Here is a 23676-nt window from a genome sequence, read left to right as displayed (position 1 = left end):
CGAACTACTCGCGTTCTAATTATACCTGAACCTTGTGGATCGATTTACTATTCTCCAACCCTTGAACACAATCACTACCCCTAAGTAAGATTAAGTAAGTTAACACCTTAACTTATACTAGCCACGAGAAAGTAAAAAATCATTCTCCGGAATCGATATACTTTTCTCTCCAACCCTGAACAAACAGACCCAGGTTAAGCTAACCAAAAAATCGTAAGAACTAACAGTTTAGGAAAATAGAAATCATTTAACAACCCTTTGCATCCGTCATTCTAAACCTTATGTCATTTAAAAACCTAGGAAATAAACAAACAATCGTTTTACACAATTGTGAAATAGATAACAAAAAATACGACCTTGTAATCACACCTCATACACAAACAGTTGGATACATTCGAACAAAACGACAAACACTAAAAAGAAAAATAATAACGAAACAAAGACAAATAACACGAAAAAGATTTTCAAAAAATCGAAACGCATTTTCAGAATCAGAAACCAACAGTTTAGACGAACTTTACAAACTAAAAGAATCAATAGATAAAAATTGCCCAATTCACGATCAATTATATTTCTCTGACTCAGAAACAACTTCAAATTCATCACAAAGAGGAAAAAGAAGAATAAAAAAGCAGTACAAACACAAACCAGTACATTTATACAATTGGAATCAACCAATTCGACACATTAATAATTACATATTAACAGTAATCGAACGAAAAAATGAGTTCAACGCACACCCCAGGTGAAGAAACTCCAGATGATGATGAAATCTTTCCTTTTATAGTAGACGCAGATACTGATAGAGGACAACACATATTTTGTCAAAATTTACTCGTAAATTTATTTGAACCCGGAATCAGTCCATGTAAAACAGAGTTCCCCGATGTAAAAATCAAAAGACAAATCATAGATCACTATCTAAAAGATATATGCAACATAACACAACAGTATGGAATCTACTCCATAGAATTCACCTCACCAAACCATAATAATAGAAAATATACAATTCAAACAGACGATCTTGATTTAGAATTTTCAAAAGTTTTTTCAGAATATATAAAAAGCATCCAATACCATAACTCACAAAGAGCAAACTCCATATTCACCAATGAAGTTTTCGCAATAATATATAGTTATATTTCGATATTAGAAAACGAAATCCCAATAACAAATGTCTCACCGACAGAAACATCTAAACATTTAAGAGTACGACATGAAATCACACTACTCTCTAGTTATTTAAACATCATTAAAGAAAATTTCACGAAAGACGACGTTTCACAACATACAAAACACGATCTACAAAAAATTTTGGCATGGTTCATAATAGATTATTTCACACACAATATTGATTTAATTGCACAAGCAAGAAAAAATTTTAGACCCCAAAATTCGAACGATGATACCGCTATCACAGAACAATCAGATTATGTTTGGGACCCCGAATGGTCTCATCCCGCATTTATAAGCTTTCCACAATCAATCTCAAGTCAAGCAATAGGTACAATATCTTACATAAGAGATTATGTAAGAGTAATACCATTAACAATTGATGCAACACCATTAAACTATAATACATTTTTACCCGATACACAAAATAATAGTTTAAACTCTACAGTTATACACAATGAAAACCTCAATGGAACTAGGAATCTTACTCAACAAGATATCCAGACACCATCACACTTCATAAATGAAGAAATTGTACACACAACAACTACACAACAAAGTATTTCACCAATACGCCCAAATTTAACAACACCAAGAAATACAAATCCTTCACAAACACAGGTAACCTTACAATCAACCGTTAAACCTTCGGTTGCCCCTAAATATTCACATATGGATTACCAAACATACAGACCCATGGCAATACCACCAAAAACACGCAAAACATTCACTAGAAACAACTTTGCAGACCATAATTATAATTATACACATCCATCAAAAACATATAATCAACCACAAAGAAATTTTAACCAATATACAAGATCTCGAAATTGGGATAACCCAATGGCCCAACCTAATTCAACAAATTTCCAAACAAATCCTCCACGGGATCACAGTGAAAATTACCCATTTTTTCAACAAAATAAAAATAAAAAACAGACATCTTATCAAATGGATTATTTATCCTCAGATGATGATTTCTTACAACCAGATATATTTGCACAAAATACTCAAGAATATCGTAGACAAGGAATACAGAAAACACGTACAAATCATAGAAATTTTTCTCCACAACCAATAGATGCACAACATCAACAACCAATTCAACAACAAAATCTAATTAATACACAATCCTTTCAACCAATTCAACAACAAAATCCAATGACTGCACACTCGTATCAAGCATCACAAATGCAAAATGAAATACCACTCCCATATTATCTCCAACAACATGAAATAACAAGAAACCAACTTTCAAATTTTTCTCAAATGCCAAATGCAGCAGAATCATTACAAATGACAATGAATCCATACCTTATGGGTGGATCATCAATAACATCAAACAAACCTTTAATGGTTTTCACAGGAACAGACCCTGAATACTCTGTAGAAGATTATTTAAATGCAGTAACAGCAAACCTGATTTTAAATATTGGACCTGAACCAATTAATACGCCACTACATCAAAATTGGATACATCGACGCACAGCGTTAATACAAACAACCTTAGATGGCGCAGCCCAAAAATGGTTTTCAGTACTACCTCTAGAAATAAAATCAAACTGGAAAAGATTTACACAAGAATTTTCAAAAATGTTTGACTCCGAAAGAAACAAACAACAACAAAGAGTTTTATGTAATGAAATTCGCAGATTACCAAACGAAACCATCAAGCAAATAGCAGTACGAATCGAAACACTAGTTCGAAAAGCATATTCATTAAATACACATGACTATAAAAACACAAAGATGACAGAAATCTTAATGATGACCTTAACACCACAATTAAGGAAAATAGCAATAAAAAAGAGAGCATCACATCCTTCTTCAATTCGAGAACCCGATTTAGATTTTCGAAAACTAGTAGACAAATTAGAACAAGCAGAAATCACGATGAAACTAGAAGAAACGGAAAATCTGAAATTACACTACGTTAACAGAATTGAAACGACTCCCACTAATATTAATAATATACAGGAATCAGAGACAGACCTCGTTGAAAAAATCACTGAAATACTCAATATCTACGAAAAGAACCCAAACTTTAAAGGCAAACCATCTTTCAAAAAATGGTGTAATTATTGCCGACGATACGGACATAGTATTTCCGAATGTAGACAAAAACAGCAAGATAATCAAAATAAACCTCAAAAATATAAAGAACCAAATAAATCATTCTATCAATACATGAAAAAAGATCAAAATCTACCGAACAAAACAGTCCACAGCAACAACAGTTCAGGAAAACCACTCCCGAACAATACAAATTATACAAGAAATCAATCACCATATAACTCAAGTTATAGAGGAAGATCACCAGAACGAAGAAATACGTATAATTCATCACAAAATCACTACAATAGACCAAATAGTCGAAATAACTACTCCAGATCAAATTCAAACACACAACGATTTGTTTCTAGATCTAATTCCCAATCAAGAAATAACTACTATCCAAACAACCAATCACGAAATTCATCATACAATAGGAATAGAAACTACTCCTATAATCGAAATAGAAGTTATTCAAACAACCGAAACCAGAATTACCCGAACAATCGATCAAGGAATAACTCATATAATAGATCGAACTATAACAGACCAAACAATAATTACCAAAACAGATCGCGAAATAATTCACAAAATCGACACCCAAGTTATAATAATCGTTATAGAAATTATTCCCAATCACCACACCGGAATAATAATAACTATAATAATTCTAATAATCGCCACAGAAGTAGTACACCTAAACATCAAAGACATATTAATCAAGTACAATCTAATCCAGAAACAACATCAGACCCTCCAGGTATTGATGACACAGTAACTGATACGTTACAACTCAATCAAATAAACTGTACATCATCAGATTCAGAAAGTGATACTGAAAACACTCTTTCTATCAATATGATAAAAGTCGAAAATGACTATGAATCTGTCATATATGAACAACCTTTTTCATCACACATATATGAAAATCAATCAGAATTTCTTCAAAATTATTACACTACACCCATAAATTTCACACCAACGACGCAAGAAACAAACGAGATTAACACTACAGATCAAACCAATAAAAATACCAAAACAAAATGCTTGAATACAAACCACATTTATCAAAATATACAAAAAGAACAACCCAAAGAAAAAATTTGGACAATACCATTTCTCTTAGAAAGCCCAAGAAATAAAGAATTTCAACCACCAGACCTTGAAATAGATTTTTTAATTGATTCAGGAGCAGAATCAAACATAATAAACATCCCCACATGGAATGAAATAAAAACTTTACACCCAAAGTTAATACCTCTTGAAACCTCCAGTAAGCTAGCAACAGCACAAGGATCAACATTGATAAACTACGGAAAAATCCAATTATTTCTCCTCCCCACCAGAACAATGGAACAAAGCAAAATTTTAAATAAGCCATTTAAACAAATATTCCATATCACTGACATTAAATATAATATCATTGGAATACCATTTATTTCGAAGTATATACCAACAATTAACATACTAAATAGTAAAATATTAATCAAAGATAAATATACAAAAACAAAAGAAACATCCTTAACATTTTTTCAAAGATTAAATAAACAACCACCATTCTTTTCAAAATTCTACCCGATATTTAACAAACAAAGATAACACCTAAAACCACTATCAGGAAATATCTATAATTTTTCAATCAAACAAGTTCACCAATATGATAAAGAACAAAACAAACAAAAATTTTATATGTCAGAATTTGAATTCAAACCTATTCATAAATTTTTCAAAATCACAATCTCATCCATAAAATATTTGAAAAATTCGAATTCCGATATCATTTCTTTACATGTCTATAACAACACACCTTACCAAGTAACATTACCTTTAGGACTTTTAGGATACTGCGAAACCAACGCTACAATATCACCAATACACGAAAAAGCCTATCGCGTAAATAATATACTCCAATTACTAGATATTTGCCAATCTACAATTCTTAATGAAGAATTATCTATAAATAATATAATAAGTAACGAAAACAGAAATACGGATTATTTCACAAAAACTCCATATTTCAAACCTACATTCAACATAGGTAACTACACAGAGGACCAACAGAAATTTTTAACAATGTTTAATTTCCAACATTCACAAATAACACAAGACGAATTCGAAAAATTAGCCAAACAGCTAATTAAATATTCATCAGTCTATGCAACATCAAAATTCGATGTTGGCAAAATCAGTTCATCACTACATCTCCCGTTAAAACCAGACGCAGTTTTCAAAAAACAGAGAGCAAGTAAAGTACCAATTCACTTACATGATAAAGTGAACAGATTACTCGATATTTTAGAACAATACAACATTATATCACCAGTAAACAAAGAAGAACAACCAAAAGGCAACACATTTATCAACCCCGTTATCATTCTAGCTAAAGGAGAATCATTAAAAATCGTTCTCGATGCTAGATACCTCAATTCACTTATAGATGAATCAAAATGTAATTGGCCCATTGAACCAATACAAGTTATTTTAACAAAAATAAACGGCAAATACTTTACAACTGCCGATATGAATAGTGCATACAATCAAATGCCACTAGATGAACAATCACGACGTTTAACACAATTTGTTATCGGAAACCAACAATATGAATTCAACCGCTTATTCTATGGAATATCCATAGGACCAGCAGCATTTTCAGCTTTTATGAGCAAAATTTTTAGACCACTAATACTCAAGAAAAACGCAATCACCTATTTAGACGATGTTTTTATGCAATCACAAACAAAAGACGAGATGTTCAATGTTTTAGAAAAATATCACCAAATACTTCAGAACGAAAATCTGAAGGCCGCCCCCGATAAATCACACTTCTTTTTGACAAGAGTTAAATTCTTAGGACATAATATAGAAAGAAAAACAATCACTCCATTGAAATCACGCATTGACGCTATTCAAAAACTTCAACCACCAACAAATAAAAAGAAAATCCAAGAATTTCTTGGAATGTTAAACTTTTTAAGTAAATATGTTTATAAAATGCAATTATATCTACGACCATTTTATAACATCCTTAGACAACAAAATAATTTTGAATGGAACACAGAACATCAAACACGATTTGAAGAAATAAAGAAACTTTTAACTGAACAAATTTCAAACACAATTCCAGATTCAAATCAACCATTTTATGCAATGTGCGATGCTTCGAACTTTGGCATCGGTGCAGCACTATTACAATCACATAATGGTACAAATAAAATGAACCTCATATCAGCAAATTCTCGATTATTCACTCAAGCAGAGCTACGACTCTCAACTCTAATGAGAGAATGCACAGCCATAATATATACACTGACAGAATATGAATTTCTGATACTTGGATCAAAACATCCAACAGTTCTATTCACAGACCATAAACCAATCATCTTTCTCTTTACACAAAAATCTAACCCAAACCACCGAGTTTACAGATTTCAACTAATTCTAATGAAATTTCCAAACTTACATATAGTTTGGACTGCAGGAAAAAATCTTGCATTACCAGACACCTTAGGTCGAAATACACCACCTGAATTACTTACACGAAAAACAACAGTTGAAATACCCAAAAACATAAAATTCTACCTTGCAGAAAACGAAACATCACCCCGATTGGAATGCAAATATGCAGTAAAAACTGATATTGAACAATCACAAATAAATAATTTACAACATTTCCCACTTTATTTAGATTGTCAAAATAATCATTATGAAGTTGATCTACTTGGAACATCAACTTTCAAACCAATCCCATATTCTCAATGGATAAAAAATAACACCCAACAAAAACGAACAAAACAACACCCGCCTAAAAAAGACCATTTTCCACTAATTGAAAAAGAAGATTTAACTGATAAAATAAATTTATCAGGACCACAAACAAATGATTCAAAATACACAATAAATCAAGTTTTTGACCTTCACGACCCACTTGACACAATACCCTTATCTAAATTAGAAATCGAAAACATTTTTCTCCCCCCAACAGAAACAATTACAATTTCAACACTGAAACAATATCAAAACCTTGACCCAGTAATTCGACAACTGAAATCATGGCACAAATATAAAACTAAACCTATCAAAGCAGATTCAACCATTCTAGGAAACAAAACACTCCTCCGATATTTTCGAAAATTCAATAATACAACAATTAACGAAAATACAGACCTTTTAGAGTATAACCTGAATGAATCTACAGTTCCATGTCTCCCTATAAGTATGATTCTTATAGCTTTTAATATTTCACATACACAAAATATTAAAGGACACTCTGGATCAGAAAAAACATATTCAAACTTTATACAAAATTTTTACTTCCCAAATGCACCAATTTGGATAAAAGTACTATGCAATGACTGTATAGTATGTCAACTAAATAAACCTTACCCAAATCAAAAACAAATAGCACAAAAACAAAATTTTAAAGGACAAAGTTTGTACTTTAATCATCGTATCTCATTTGATACTAAAGGACCAATTTCACCCTCATCAGAAGGAAACTCCTACATTATGGTAATTGTTGACGCATTTACACATTATGTAGCACTTAACCCAGTACCACATTGTAACGCTTATTACGCTTACACAACACTCTATGAACACTGGATAGCAAAATTCGGACTACCAGAAATTTTAGTTACAGACAACGGTACAGAATTCATAAATAATGAAATTATCACACTATGTCATTTATATAACATTAAACACAAACCACGTACATCTCATGCACCTTGGACAAACGGCTTAGTCGAAGGTATGAACCGTTCATTACAAGAATATCTTAGATGTATCATCAACGGAAATGATACAAAATATACCGAATGGTCAGCAGATGTAAAATTATTTCCCTTAGCATATAATTCACAAATTACGACAACTTTAGGAATGTCACCATACGAAATGGTTTTTAACCAAAAGCCACGCAAACCAATAATGTTTACAGCAAATTCTCATAAAAACGCACAAGGTTATTGTCAACCAAATAAAGACTCAATTTGTTATAACCTACCTTTACATACACACGATGAAGATCATTTTCATCACCCACAAATTCTTAAACTAGCCTCCGGTACACACACCGAATGGATTCTAAATAGAGATAAAAAACACAATGAAATTTATCAAAAAATAACAAAAAAGTTATTACAAAGACAAAACATTAATGAACAAATCAATTCACGTTTTACACCAGCCTCCGATTTAAAAATTGGAACATTTGTTTTAATACCTAATTTTAATACTCAAAAAGGAATTTCTAAAAAATTACAACCCCTTCGAAAAGGACCATACCAAATAATTGCAAAACCCACTGATGTCACATATAAAATTACCGACTCAAACACAAAAGAAATCGTTCAACATCGAAACAACCTATTACCTTATTACCCAAAAGAATACGCACTCCGCGAATTAACTCAATTATATTCTTTCACAGGATTAAAAATCATTCAAAATGAACCACATCTGAAAAACACAGAACAAAATGATAACCCCACCGAAAATCAAAACACAAAACCAACCGCCACCAAAAACAATACACAAAACCATAAAGAATCTCCAAAACAAAGAAAAAATAGAAAAATGACAGAACAAATAATACCCCAAGAAGAAATAGACAAATCTGAACATAGAAAAACAACAAGACTCCGAAATCAACCACGTAAAAACTACAAAATGTTCATCCCCCAATCTAAAATATTAAAGAAAGTAGAATTTAAAAAGTAATTTTAAGATTTCATACTTCACAATCTTGAAACCCCCGTAACATTTTTCATTTCAATTTTTCAAAATAACATGCTCACAAGTACGCAATAATTCTAGTTCAAAATAGACCAATAGGATTCATCCAATCCGCCACTTTCTCTAACTCAAACTAAGATCAATTAGACGAATAATCTAGAACTCCAGGCACATCTCTAACTATAACTTTACAACCTCCAGGTCAAAAATAAGCAAATCACTCCAATTTGACAACTAAAATAAATATCACCATAATACCGTACCCCTCCCTTATCTAATAACCCAAAGATCAACAATATTTCCCCAACTCAGACCACGAATACCCCCAAAACAAATTTGATAACTTAGCCTAAAGTAACAAAATGAAGATTTTAATTAGCCTAAAGTATAAAAATCTCACCATACCCCGGATCATTTGACAAACAAAAATAAAGAAAAAGACGACCTCCCAGTCACCATGAAAATTGCCCCCAACAATTTTTTACAAAACTCAACCCACTTGTCAAAAAACTAATAAATAATTCGACCACACTAGAAAATCGCCTCAAACAGCAAAAAATATTCGACCAAGAGATCATTTCTTAAATGCTCTTCTCTCAAACAGTTGCTCAAATACTTATAAATTTTAAACATTTTTTTTCAATACTTGAAATCTTTATAATATTTCTTTTTGATATACTTGAATCTTTTCTAATAATCCTAATCATTTTTTGTAACATTTTTTTAATTTTCTACACTATACTCGAACTATTCCTCCAACTTTCCAAAACCCTTGATTACATCCACAGGTACGAGTCATATAACTTGTCTAAATGATACGAACAATTTTCAGTAGAACCGATATTTTTTTATTGTTTGTAATTTTCATAGCATTCTTATCATCCCTCATTTTGACAATATGTAAATGTATAAAGAAAGCAATCCTCACATTTGCCCTAGCAACAATCCTTCTAATTCTTTTTTTGGAAGAATATTATAATAAACACAAAATTTCTCACTAAAGTAATAATTAAAAAAAAACCATCAAAAATTGCTACCCAACAGTCACAGAATCAGTCTTCACCGACATCATCCCAAGATAACCAAACACCACCTTCAATTACTCAAAATCCTCAAACATCTACACGAATTACTTTTCAAGACAATCCATACACTTTTGAAGAACGACATACTCGTTTATCAGAACCACTAGAACCAGTTCAACGACAAGCACCTTTAAGCGAACCAACATATAACCTATATCCAACACTACCACAAGAACTAAGTAGAATAAGAAATTCTAGTCAAAACCAAAATACAGTCGAAATAAATAGACAAATTATACATCCTCGACGAAACAGAAATCTTCAAACTCCCCGAGTTCATTTTGATATACCTCAATCCCCATCACAAAACACTCCAGAAAACCCCATTGGTATATTACCAGAAACCCCTACGCTTCTTTCACAACGTAGCACCTCAAGCCTACCATCAGATTACTTAGGTTCAACACCAACATCTGAGCAAATACGTGAAAATCCCTTTAACCCCCCAAACCAGGCATCGCGACTACCATATTGGACTACACATTCATTTACACAAGGTGAACCAAATTTAGTCAATGACCCCATAGATATTTCTACGGATACAACAACATCCTCATCACTACCAGAAACATTATCACTACCATCAACACCATCAATAAGCCAGTTTTCACCACCACCCTTTAACTTAAACTTTCCAAATAATCTCGACGCCAGATATCGAGAACAATCATCAATAAATATTCCTTTAAGACTAGATTGGAATACATTCACAGCACCTCCACCACTATTTGGACAACATCAAGAAAGTAACCGCCTTCATAACTGGGCACTTAATAGATTACAATATCGCCAAGATATTCACAACGATATCCGTGATCACAATATTCAAATACTCCAACAAAACAGTTTACAATTAAAGTTTGAAATCACAGTTAAGTTAAATAATATTACCCAACATCCCTACCCATTAAATCCACCTAACATAACAGCTCAATCACTACCACCACCGTTTATAACTACTGAAGTAATATACAAATACGACAGATATACCAAAAACACAATTGGCTACATTACATTTTATAATCCATACTCAGGATTATCATACACATGTATATTCTAAAATTATTAATTTTTCTCCAACTCCCTTTTCTAGTAATCTCAAATCAAAACATAAACCCTTCTCCTCGTACAGGACCACAAGATTTACTAGTAACACATTACGATTGTGAAGAAAATGAACAAAAAACACTACATAAATATGCAATAAATCAAGTATCACAATGTGAAACAGAACCACAAGCTATAGAAACCACAGATGTAATAGCAACACTCTATTCAAAAGCCCGAGCAACAACAGTTACAGGTTATAAATTCACAGCAACATTTTCCGAAAAGAAAGTACATTGTTCACAAGTCTCGAATGGAAACAAAAACCGACTTGACCATGAATCATTCTATCAAAGTAATATAGAACGTCTTTTACATCTCAATCCCGACGATTGTAAAAATGAATTACTAAGACTAAACATCACACAAAATAAAAACTCCCAAAGAAAATTAGTTAATTTTCAAGTTTTTTCAGACTCTGTACATCAATCACAACTTGAAAGACACCAAGGACATATAAAACTAGACGAAAAATACCCGTATAACGGCGCACACGGACGATTAACCTATGACCTACACGATAAACATTGGATACCACACATTGGTATAAATGACCCATCAAACTGCAAAGCAGACACAAAAAATAAAGGATACCAAGAAATAATGTTTTTCGATTGGAAAATACAACTCGAAAAAATACAACTAACACGAGATTTATCAGATAATACAATGATCTATCAAGGAATCCGATTACCTTGTAAAAATGATCAAGGTTATTGCGACCCTACAACGAGAACACAAGCAACAATTGTTTGGTTCCCCGAAGATACATGTACAACATTTCAAGTAGCAAAAATACACGCTCGTATGATAAAATTTCACGAAAAATATTTTATACAATCAATTCCATATGAACAAGTCCATCCATCACGAAAACTAAGTTCTAATTTTAGAAACATAGACAATATAGAAAACAAATTGACACGTTTTCAAATATATCAAGAAACAGAACTTGCATGTAAATACAGGAATCCACTTCACAGAACACAATACTCTGAAATATTAGTTGAATACGAAAAAGGATTCGACATGACCACTGGAAAAATAAAAATCGACCCATATGCCACAGGTCATCCTTTAAACGAAGGAACATCCTATATACCAGTTAATTTTCAAAAAAGCAACGGACAACCTGGTGGACATCTAAAACCTCAGGACACCAGAAGCACACGCTTACAAGAATTATCACTAATGAATACTACATATTTCGGTAATATCCACTATGATATTCATTTAGATATGAAACTAGATTATACAATTAGCCGAATTTTTCAAGAAATGTCACTCTCCGAATTAGAAACACTACACCAATTATGCGAATTAGAACGAACACAAATATTACAATCACTTGCACTAGCAGTATTAAAAATACCCTATGCAGGATACTTATTATCTGGAAATAGATCAAATTTTTTAGACTATGAAGGAAACATCTTATGGTTTTATACTTGTACTAAAAAAGTATCACCACTATACGTTTTTGAAGATAAACGATGTTATAAAAGAATCCCTATCTTTTATAAGAATAAAGTACATTTCGTGGATACACTTTCACGAAGAACCTATTTCTGGGATACCGCAGTCCCATAGGATCAGAAAACAGCCACAATGTAGTACAACTAAACCCTGATGAAAATAAATATTATCTTCTCACACCATATCCCACATTAATGCAATCACTCAAAAAATTTTCACCAGAAAGCATTCGCGCTATTGCTCGAAACCCAAATATAGACTTACAATCAATAGGAATCTATTCAAAATCAGATATTCAACATCACATTAGAACACAACAATTCCAAGAATTATTAACACAAATGGACACTATACAAAGACAATCAACAGACCAAAATTTACGCAAACTTGCAGAAACCGCAGGATTTGCCGATATCTACACGCAAGACTATAGCGGATATTTTAAGGACATTAAAGATTACATATATCTAAACGGTGAAAAATACCGTCCCCAAGATATATCACCAATTAACATTTTTAGCTTTGTTACACTCAAAAATGAGATCCTCGATTTTCTAGGATGGCCCTACTACATCTTAGAAAAATTGACTATTTTATACGCAATGTTTAACTTTATTGGATTTCTTTTCTCACTTTTAAAAGGAATCTACAACACATGTGCTATACACACACAAGTAAACAGACAAGCAAGTGTAGCACGCATACTATTTGCAGGATTTTTTGGAATCTTTTCTACATCTATAAACAAAATTCTTTTAGACGCACAAATAAAAGAATATAACACAAAAATAACAACACGACAAAATACATACGACGAAGAACATAACAATGTAGACATAACGCCAACGGCACCACAATTACCAGCCCTACCAAATAACCATCCACTATCCCTAGTCCCACGAAATTTTCGAAACTTAGCCATCACACATAATCCAAATTTTCGACTCACCACATCACAAAGTCCCATTCAACATATAATGACACACCAGTCACAAGATGATAATACTTATGAACAAATTATTGAACAACCCCATACCACCGCTTTTCAGTCTCAAAATAATCATTTTTTTTAGCCCACGATGAGCCGCCAACTTGGATCACTACACCGATCAAATTCCCACCCAACCAATCTTACCTCTCCAATCCCAATAATACCACTTTTTGCTTTTCCGCCACCCGATTTTCCATCTAGTAATGTAACATCAGGCATGAATTCCGACACTAATTCACACATCTCAGTTTTATACTCCATCTCACAGCTAAATAACCCGAATATTGAAACCCCCGATGAATTCGCCGACTCAGAACCATCCCCATCCAATAATTTTCATAACTCTTCTAATTTTTCTCAACCCCCTTTTCAACCCATATTATCCAATAACCCTGACCCAATTACTCCCACACCCTCTTATGCTTCCCAAGTTACCCCAACCTATTCCTCATACCATTCTGACCAATCATCTCATTCTCCAGACACCCCCCGAATCTCCCCAGAGCTAGATAATTTTATTACCCCTCAACAACAACCCTACCACCTTAATACCCCAACCATAAACCAAATCTCCTCCACAATAAATTCATCCAACCCCCCTACCCCTACACCCTCTTCAACTTATACTGAATCATTAGCACCATCATCCACATCAACTGAATCTTCACTCAACACTAATAGAGCTTACCGCACTTTTAAAAGAAAGTTCCCCAACCATCCTTTCCCAGCAAAACCAGGAACAGCCCGTGAATACATCAACCACCCCAAGCATACTAACACAAAGGAATTTTTAGCCATAACCTTACCCTCATTCCCACAATACACCTTAAACACCCCCCACGACACTAACGAAACACGCAACTTCGTAGATGAATACGTTTTAATGCCTACTCTCTCTTGGACCTCATATTATCATTTCACTAACCCTCTTTGCTTACCTTTATCTAACACTCACATCGATATAGAGCGAAATACGGACATGCTATATCGACTCACTACACCACTAATACCTAGACAATTTACTTACGTTGGATATAAAAAATCACTAAAAACACACACTGCACCTAGAGCTAACGAATATACACTCGAATACTATGATCACAACATCATCAGAGCTAACCAAGATCAATTCTTAGACGACGATCGCTTCGCTAATCCACAAATTACCGAGAAATTTTTCATCAAGACACCATATACATTCACACTAAACATCTTCGACCGAAAGTTTGATCACATTATTTCAGAAGCACTAACAGACACACAAGCATACGAAAGTTTTAAAGAACGCTTCCAAATATTTTCACTAACCTTTCATTTCCTTGCACCACACGAAAGAGATTTACACTGCTCACACGATATTATGTTGCGCACTAAACAAACCCACACATATAGTTATTATCGCTTCATCCAAAATCACTTTGACCTACACACACCCTCTAGACAACCACACCATCGTTTTCAATTCATTAATTCCAAATACACTTCACCATTTTTCCTAAATTTCACATATTGTATTAAAGACACTAACCTCCATGGTATTCTTCGTAATTATGACCCCATAACCCAAATGTACATCTTCTGTCCCATCACCAAGACCTTCAACGCCGAAGAATCCCGACCCTTCCTTATCCCGCACGAGTTTGTACAACCCATAGAAATCCCAATTTTAGAATTCATCCACAACACTAAATTCAATCACAAATTATATAACTTAATCCAAAACACACCTTATGAGTTTGCAGTTGGCACTGAAGAACTAACCACTATCAAGGCACTTCAATTGCTTTGGCCACTGCTTCAAACTAAAAATATCATCCGCATCTTAGCTAAACTACTAACAACTTCAGAACTAATTCACGACATCTTCCCCCACGGTTTTTTCCCCGACGACTAACAGGTAAGTATGAATTAAATGAATATTACTAACTAATTACAGTATTAAAAACTCACCATTCTTTATTCATGTTTTCCTTAGATTTTTAGCTTTCATCCGACAATCACCTACAAAAACCACAAAAGAAACAATAAAAATCACAATTCTCATCAAACAATTTTAAAATTCTATTAATCTCTTACACTTATAAATTTCTAAATTTAATATCAATGCAGTAAATTCATCTATAATATTTTCCCCCAAAGCAATAAATCTAATTATGATGAAAATTTGTATCTTAATATTCCCCCATGACTAGCAGTAAATTTCTAAATTCTATGTAGTAAATTAAATAAATGCAAATGCAGTACTAACCTTTTGATATTTTCATTCATTCGCACAGAAATTCTATCCACACTCGCACAGCTCGCCCACGAAGAATTGTTTAAAATAATGAATTTCAGTTTCAAGTTTTCACACTCAACAACTCTAACATAAAATAACATGTTTCAAATTTTCCTTTAACCCGGTTGGAAAGGAATCATATACTAAACAAAACTAACCAACGCAGCTTACTAAATACCACAAATCATAGAATAACAGCATGACTAAGAAAAGGAAACCAACGGTACCCAAACCGGATTAACCCAGTTTAAAACTGGATAATTTATTCTTTTGAAGACTATTATAAAGTCTAAGAAAGAAATAATAAAACACAAAAAAGTCGAAAGACAAACCCATACCACAAACAATTTGATTTTTGAAAAAAGGACACAACCAACAAAACATAAGAAAAACCACAACAAACCCAACATAAAACGTTGTCACATAACAGGACCCCTCACAAAAACCGCATGAAATCATACTCCCACTCCTGGCCTAACCCACCAGGAAGGATGTCCTGAGCATGCTCTATAGCCGGCCTAACCCACCGCGCTACATCCACGCTTTGTGACCACACCACTATTTTTAATAAGAGCTACTCAAGTGTGAGTAACTCTTCAAAATAACCGAACTAAAACAAAAAGCTTTTGTGAAAACAACTAACTAAAATCATTATTAAAAAATATTAAACTAATAAAAGTTTTATAAAATGTAAAATCACATGATGCAATACATAGATCAGAATACAACACCAAGGACGAACATCAAAAGACAAGACGACCCCACTACACTCGAGAGAGAATGACCAACTACAATCGATATGCCGCTCACAATCACAACTCAAAGGATTTAGAGTACGACTTGACCTCGCAGAAAAGGATTTCATTGAACTAGACCAATGACCACCTCGATGTTCAAGTATACGTACAGATCCGAGTAACCAGGCATCCCCTCCACGCACAATCTCCACGCCATTCCCAAACTAGATCATACACAAAAGAAGTTCTCCACGCAGAACAGAAAAACCTGACATAGCAAACCATTCTGAAATCAGATTTGAGTTTGTTGCAAAGACGTAGTCGTTGTCACTAGAAGACACAACGTCTTATGTCTCTAACTCCAGCTTCCTGGAACTTCCCTAACAAAAGAGGAAACGGAAGAAAATTATGATGTTCGCCAAAAACAAACGTCCATCATCCATCCTTCGAATTGCAGAAGAACTATTCTAAAAAACTCTGTAAAACCCGGATGGGTGGAACCTGATCTAAACTACATTTTATGATTGGATAAATTAAATGTTTTACCAATGTAAAGTATTTAATATTAACCAATCATGATCCATCTAACTAACAACCCACTTATTTGTAAGTGCTGAAGTTACTTGTAATTTCAGCACCAGAGAGATTTGAATTTAACTTAGAAATTAGTTGGACTCTCCCGAGCACTTCAGCAGCCGCAATAAACCAGTATACCCTAGATCTATTGAGCCTAGCAGAGACTAGTTAAACAACCTGAGACTAGATAGTATAAGAGTAAGATTAGGATCGGTATTAGACTAAGAAGTTCCACGAATCTATCCGGCCGAAAATAAGATAGCGTGACGAGCATACGGTGTACCCTATCCGAAATTACTCTATGAGTTACACTTCGGTCCTAACTCAAATTCCATAATATCTCAATAATATTCAAAGCTGGAGATTGTGGGGGCCAATTTTCCAAAAGTTGAAAACCATTTTCCTGGAACAATTTTGTCGAAAATTTGGAATTATGGCAACTGGTATTGTCTTGCCGGAAAATTTTGTCCAGATAAATGTTTTCCATCAAGTGAATTTCAAGTAATTTGCAATATTTGGCAGAAATAGTGTTTCCGTCGATGACTACAATATCTTTTTCACCATAAAATTTTATGTAGCACCGAAACATCACCCTTTTTCCACCAAATTTTGCCGTTGGAGTGAAATAGTTAGGATTATAAAGCATACTTGGGGGTCGCCTCACATAAATTTTGGCGCTGGAGTATAATTCAACGATGTTTTCGCCTCAAAATACTGCATTTTCTCAAAAATGTGATAATTTTTCTCGAAAATTTGGCACCGTTTTTGACAGTTTTTTCTGTTGATGTCTAAAATTTTTTTGACCCTGACTTGTGACTCCTTTCTTGAACAAAATTGATCGAATTTTGTTGGCTGATAAATATAAAGCAGGTTCAATTTTTTTTCGAAGCTCCTGAAACGTCCCAACATTTTTTTTTGCTATCAAGTAAATATAATTTTCATCTCTTTCAGTAGATTGTTTGGCCGACCGACTTCTTTGGCTCTACAAAAATATCCATTTTCTATTTTACGCCATTTCTCTCAGAAATCCCACGCGGTGAATTTAGGAATTTTGTTTTTTTTCGATATTCCATGTAAACTGAAATTTCTAAATGAAAACTCCAAAAATTTTTCCGAAGCGAAAATAAGCCCATAAAAATATAGCAACGTTTTTGTACATATCGTTATATATTTTATTTATTGTTGAATGTAGCAGGAATCTGTAAAAACCGTCAAGTTTGAACAATGAGAGCTTTTTCAGTTTCATTTTCACACCTTTAGTCCGGATAAATTAAATCCAGCACTGTGCCCATTGAAATGAGTGAAATATTGGTTTCTGACGTTAAAATGAACAATTCTAGATAAAGTAACTTTTTTTTCAGATTTGCTGACCGGAAAACAATATGAAACTTAAAAATGTTTCCTTTCCTCACAAATTTCTTGAATGAGCTTCCGCAAGTTCTGAAGCGTTTTTAAAAAAAAGCAGGGATATATTATCCTGACCAGCGGTGAATTCAGGATTTTCTCGTGGGGGATTTTCAAATAAACTTGTTTCCTTTTTTATTGAGTTTCTGACCTCTATTAAAATGTATAGTGAAACTGTTTTCAAAAAAAAATTCGAACTTTTTTAAGGCGAACTTTTGTAAAAACGGGCCAAAAAGTTTTGAGGCTTTTTGTGGAAAGTTTCGACCAAAAAATTACTTCTCAATTTTAGTACATTTGGCAACGTGGGCATCCTTAGAAGTTTATTTTATGAGACCACAGAAAATTTTTATGGTGTTATAAAATAATACTAAAGGGGACACTTTGGGCGCGGTGAGGAAAATCGAGTCTGGGGTGAAGCGTCCTACCCCCCTCCAATCCCCCCCATTTCACCCCTCCCCTAAATCCGCGCCTAGTCCTGACAATAATCAAACCTTGGGAATGAGCACTGGTCTAAGGTGGACTTATTTCTCGAGGGTTCTAGTGCCCCTAATTAAAAATGAGTCTGGTAACATATTTGGATTCTTCAGTTTTGTCTTGGATTCAAAAACATATCTAACTGTCTAAAGTTTTCCGTTTTTTAGAAAGTACTACACATTTAAGCAGATTAGGCACTTAAATCGTGAGATGGCAACTCGTAACATGCGACAATTTGTAACAAGCGACAATTCGTAACAAGCGACAATTCGTAACTAGCGCCAATTGATAACAGTATTTTTTCTAATTAGCATGAACTGATCTTTGTCGTTGCTTAATTGTGAAAGTTATCCCGGGGGTAGCTACTTGTTAGGCCGAACAGCCTGTTCTAGCTACCCTGATGCAGTGAATGATTTTGCCGATTGTACTTTCTTCACTGTATCGAATAAACGATTTGTATAATAAGCAGGGAACACTGATTCCTCTCGTGCCGGATGTAAGCGCAGCTGAGCGAAGCGGAGAAAGCGTATTCTACTTGCCAATGCCTTTTTACGAATTGTCGCCTGGTGTGAATTGTCGTCTGTTACGAATTGTCGCCCTACCACTTAAATTACATTTTACTACTTTTTCCTTTCCATCTCTTCTCCTGTTCATTCATCGATTCTTCATTCCCGCGACCCTTTAATCCCATCACCGCCGCCCCTCAACAAAGAAAAACAACAAAGAGGAGACTAAGTCTCTTACATGCTTTTTGTTCCGACTTTCGAACAAAGTAGCAGAATATTTGTGCTTAGGTTGTTTTACTTTCTCCCCAGAAAAAGGGGTTGTTGAAATCATCTGGAAGCTTTAAAAACTTTGAGCTCAAAATGTAAAAAAATAACCTGCGATTGTTCGTGGCGAATTAATGGATGTTTGAGTTTGGCCAATTGGTCAATTTGTCATCATTGAGGCGAGAGATGCTTCGTTATATTAACGCAAAAGCGGAAAAATAAATAATTCCAAGCGAACTAAGGCAAGAAGCCGGGACATCAAATGGGAGTCGGAGTATTCAGGGCTTAGTGGTGGCACGAACCGGCACCGAGAGCCCATGAATTCTAATCGATTATACCGAGACAAAAAAATTCATTATAATCCCTTAAAGATGTAAAATTCAGACAAATAAATCAATTATACTGCTATTATGATCAAATATTTTTGAAACAAAAATCCATTTTAACTCATTATAATCGATTATAGTCCATTTTGTTTTTAGAATTAAACTTGATCTCGCATCCAGTTTCAAGCGTTAATAATCGATTATAATATTATTTTAGTGCCAGTCTTAACAAAATTGAAAAAAAATGATTTTAATCAATTATTAATTGATTATAATCTCTCTTTTTGAAATCAAATAAAATCAATTATAATACAATTATAATCGATTATTTTCATTTCTAATTCACTTTTTATGCAGAAAAATTCTTTTTATATTTGATTATATTTGTTTATAATCCGTTTTATTTGCCCATTATGTCTTCGACCTTGCAAATGAATTGCTAAATTTTATGCTTTTCGAAGACGTTGGCTGATGTGGAAAATGTTAAAATTAATTTTGGAGTTTTCGAATTAATCCAAATTTATAGCATTTTTTTTTTCATTTCTTCTTGATTATAGATGTTTCATGATGTTTTTTTCTAAGTTTTTTTTGCCCAGCAAAATATCAGCACACTGCTTTAGTTTCATGATATATATAGAAGAGTTATATTTCACCTACAGCGGGATTCTTTCAACTAATATGAAAGAATCTCTATGAAACTTTTGTTTCGTGGCAAAACGTTGTGTTCAGATGAACCAAACAGTGACAAGACATTTATTTTAGAGATTTTCGGCAGAAAAAAGTACTATACTCTATTATTATAGATTGTAAAAGATCATAACAGATTATAAAAGATGATGAGAGGTTATAAGAGATTATAAAATTTTATAAGAGATTATAAGAGATTACATGAGATCTTCGCAAAATTATTATAAATTATAATTGATTATAACTTATTATAATGTCACGAAAAATGTTATCATTATAATGGATTATAAATCGTTTAAACATCTAAGCTTTGCACTTATTATTAATTATAGTTTTGATAAAAGTATAATTATAATTGTAATAAAATCGATCATTTTCTCTTTTACTGAGTGCGGGTTTATTTTTGCAGAAATTTTACAAAATTTGCAAGATTTTTGCAAAATGTATGCCATTTTTTTATTATATTAAATGCCATGTCTCAACGTCACCCCTCAAATTTTTTCTTACTTCCCGCCAAGCAAAGAGGGGGGAGGGGGTAAACTTGGGGTGGGGGTGTAAACAGTTAACACTCCTCCCATCTCCTACCAAATCCTACCAATAAATAATCCCCCCATGTTCAACCATAAGGGGGAGGCGAATATGGCGGTTGCGACGAAATTAGATAAATACACTATCCATTACTTGAAATACACTATCCCCGTACCGTACTCAGCGTTTTTGTTCGTGGGACGAGGGGGGGGGGGAGTGATAAAAAATGATTCTTTCTTTAGAAAAGACTATACAAATATGCAAAAGTTTTGCAAAGACCTTATTTCTGCATAAACGTTATTTTTGCAAAAGTCAAAACACTGAGGGTATCGCCTGATGCAAGCAGTCTTGGTATGTTTCAAAAATGTCATTTTTGCGCTGTTTTCTTTGTGGCTGTAATCACGTAGCTGAAAGGCCTAATCGATTCCAAAGTAAGGTTGAAAGATGCAATTCAAAATCGATTTCCTAACTAATCCAGATTTAATCAATTCGTGCATGTCTGACAATTTCGAATTAGGTGATTGATTTGTTTTTCATTCGAGTTTTTTTCTAAAACCTTTCCAGAAATTGAACTAAAACATTTTAGTTAAGCAAAAATAGGGAAGATTAAGCTACGAATTTCAAACAATTACATATGATTACTTTGTACCCGCCGAAGGTTATTGAGGCTGAACAAAATCATTAAAAACCATTTTAAAAAGTATCAACGAAACTGGATTTACCTTTTAATCTTGGTAATTGAAGACATTTTAACGCAAGGCTTCCGGAATGAAAACGACGTTTACTTCCTTCTAGAAGTTTTAAAAGAGCAAAAAAAGCATAAATGAATCTCAATAATTTACAAAAACATTCCGTTATCAAGAAGCTTTCAATCAAAAGCCTAAAATAATACTTCATTGTTATGCCTATTTTTTAGTAGTTCTGATTATACAGAATTCTTCAAAATCGTTCAGGAATATTTACTCGAATAACTTGAACCGATTTAATTAATCGTGATCTTTGCCAAATTATGTTGTTAAAGGTATCGACAATGCCGACTTAAGGCGAGTGTCTGATCTATCTACAAGTCGCCATTTAAGTCCCGAAATGTTCACTAGCCGAGAAGGATTTCCGAAAGGACCCATAGGCAAAACCCGAACTAGTGTCACTGGCTGCGCCGAGCTAATCACGCAACCCGAACCGAGATGCTCGGTTTCGTCGGCAATCGTCGATACGAGCACTGCTCTGAACGTAAACTTTCAAGTGCCAAATCTGCAGCACGTAAATTCGACTGCTTCTGTCGACGGTTTGTTAAGGCGAACGGAGTCAGGAAAGTGGGTTCGAAGGAAAAGCTCTTCAAGAAATCCAACCCCCAAGGTACGTGTGCACTTTTTTAAAATATGAAATGGTCTTTCTAATATTGCTTAAGAGTTTTTCCTGAGACATTTTTGTTGAACATTTCTGGCAATTCGAAATTTTTTATTGTTAAAATTGCCCGTCTCCATTTGCTTTTTCAGTAAATTAGTAAATTTTTGTTTTAAAAAAATTTACTTTTGTTTGTTTAGGAATGTATTGAATGAAATGCAGAATCAATAACAGCAAAGAATAACCTTTAAGCACGTCGCAAAATTTTTGTATACCATCTGAAAACTTTATGTTTGAGGTGATTTTTGTTGGACCAATTTCGGTTTTTTAATAATAATTTGTTCAAGAAATTTTTTTGTACAATCTTAGAATAATCGGGGAGATCAAATAAAATAAGTTTATCAAGGAGCTCAACTTTCACAGGTCATAACAGTAAAATCATATTGGTTTGAAAATCCCGCACCGAAGTTTCATGGTTAAAATTCATTATAACGAATTTTTGTTGGTTAAAATGTTGTCTTTATAATCGATTATCATGGCAAATTTAGACAATGTAATGAATTTTTAATCCATTTTAATCGATTATTTTTGACAAAAAATGCATTAAAATCAATTATAATTGATTTTAATCTATTTTTGTTTCCTATATAATGTATTACGTTTTGTACATAAAATCCAAAAGCATGGATTAAATTTTGTAAATAATTATACTACTTTTTGCAATTTTTTTTAAAACTCGAACGAACACGTTCGTCCAGGGCGACCAATAAATAGTAATTTTGAAGAGGCCAATGTGTAGTAAGTTTCCAAAAAGTGCCCAGAAACCACCCCTCCCCACTCGTTTACCACATCCCATTAAACACTAAACACCCCCACCGGGACAAGTAACTATGTAGTACGGGTATACGTAGGGGTAGGGTGGTGTGGGATCT

At 33.5% G+C, this 23676-nt stretch overlaps 1 protein-coding gene across 1 annotated transcript in view; it reads left to right on the top strand.

The window, feature by feature from the left end:
* Positions 1-23676, top strand: part of LOC134857164 (uncharacterized) — a 53113-nt gene that overhangs the window by 4558 nt on the left and 24879 nt on the right. The window contains exon 3 of the mRNA XM_063873540.1: positions 22422-22756. Within this exon, the coding sequence (XP_063729610.1) occupies positions 22422-22756 (335 nt within the window). The remainder of the gene's footprint in view (positions 1-22421; positions 22757-23676) is intronic.

The sequence above is a fragment of the Symsagittifera roscoffensis genome, chromosome 1 (genome assembly GCF_963678635.1).
Source record: "Symsagittifera roscoffensis chromosome 1, txSymRosc1.1, whole genome shotgun sequence".
In the NCBI taxonomy this organism is placed as follows: domain Eukaryota; kingdom Metazoa; phylum Xenacoelomorpha; order Acoela; family Convolutidae; genus Symsagittifera; species Symsagittifera roscoffensis.
The sequence above is the reverse complement of the archived record's forward strand: the minus strand, read 5'-3'. Positions and strand labels throughout refer to the sequence as shown.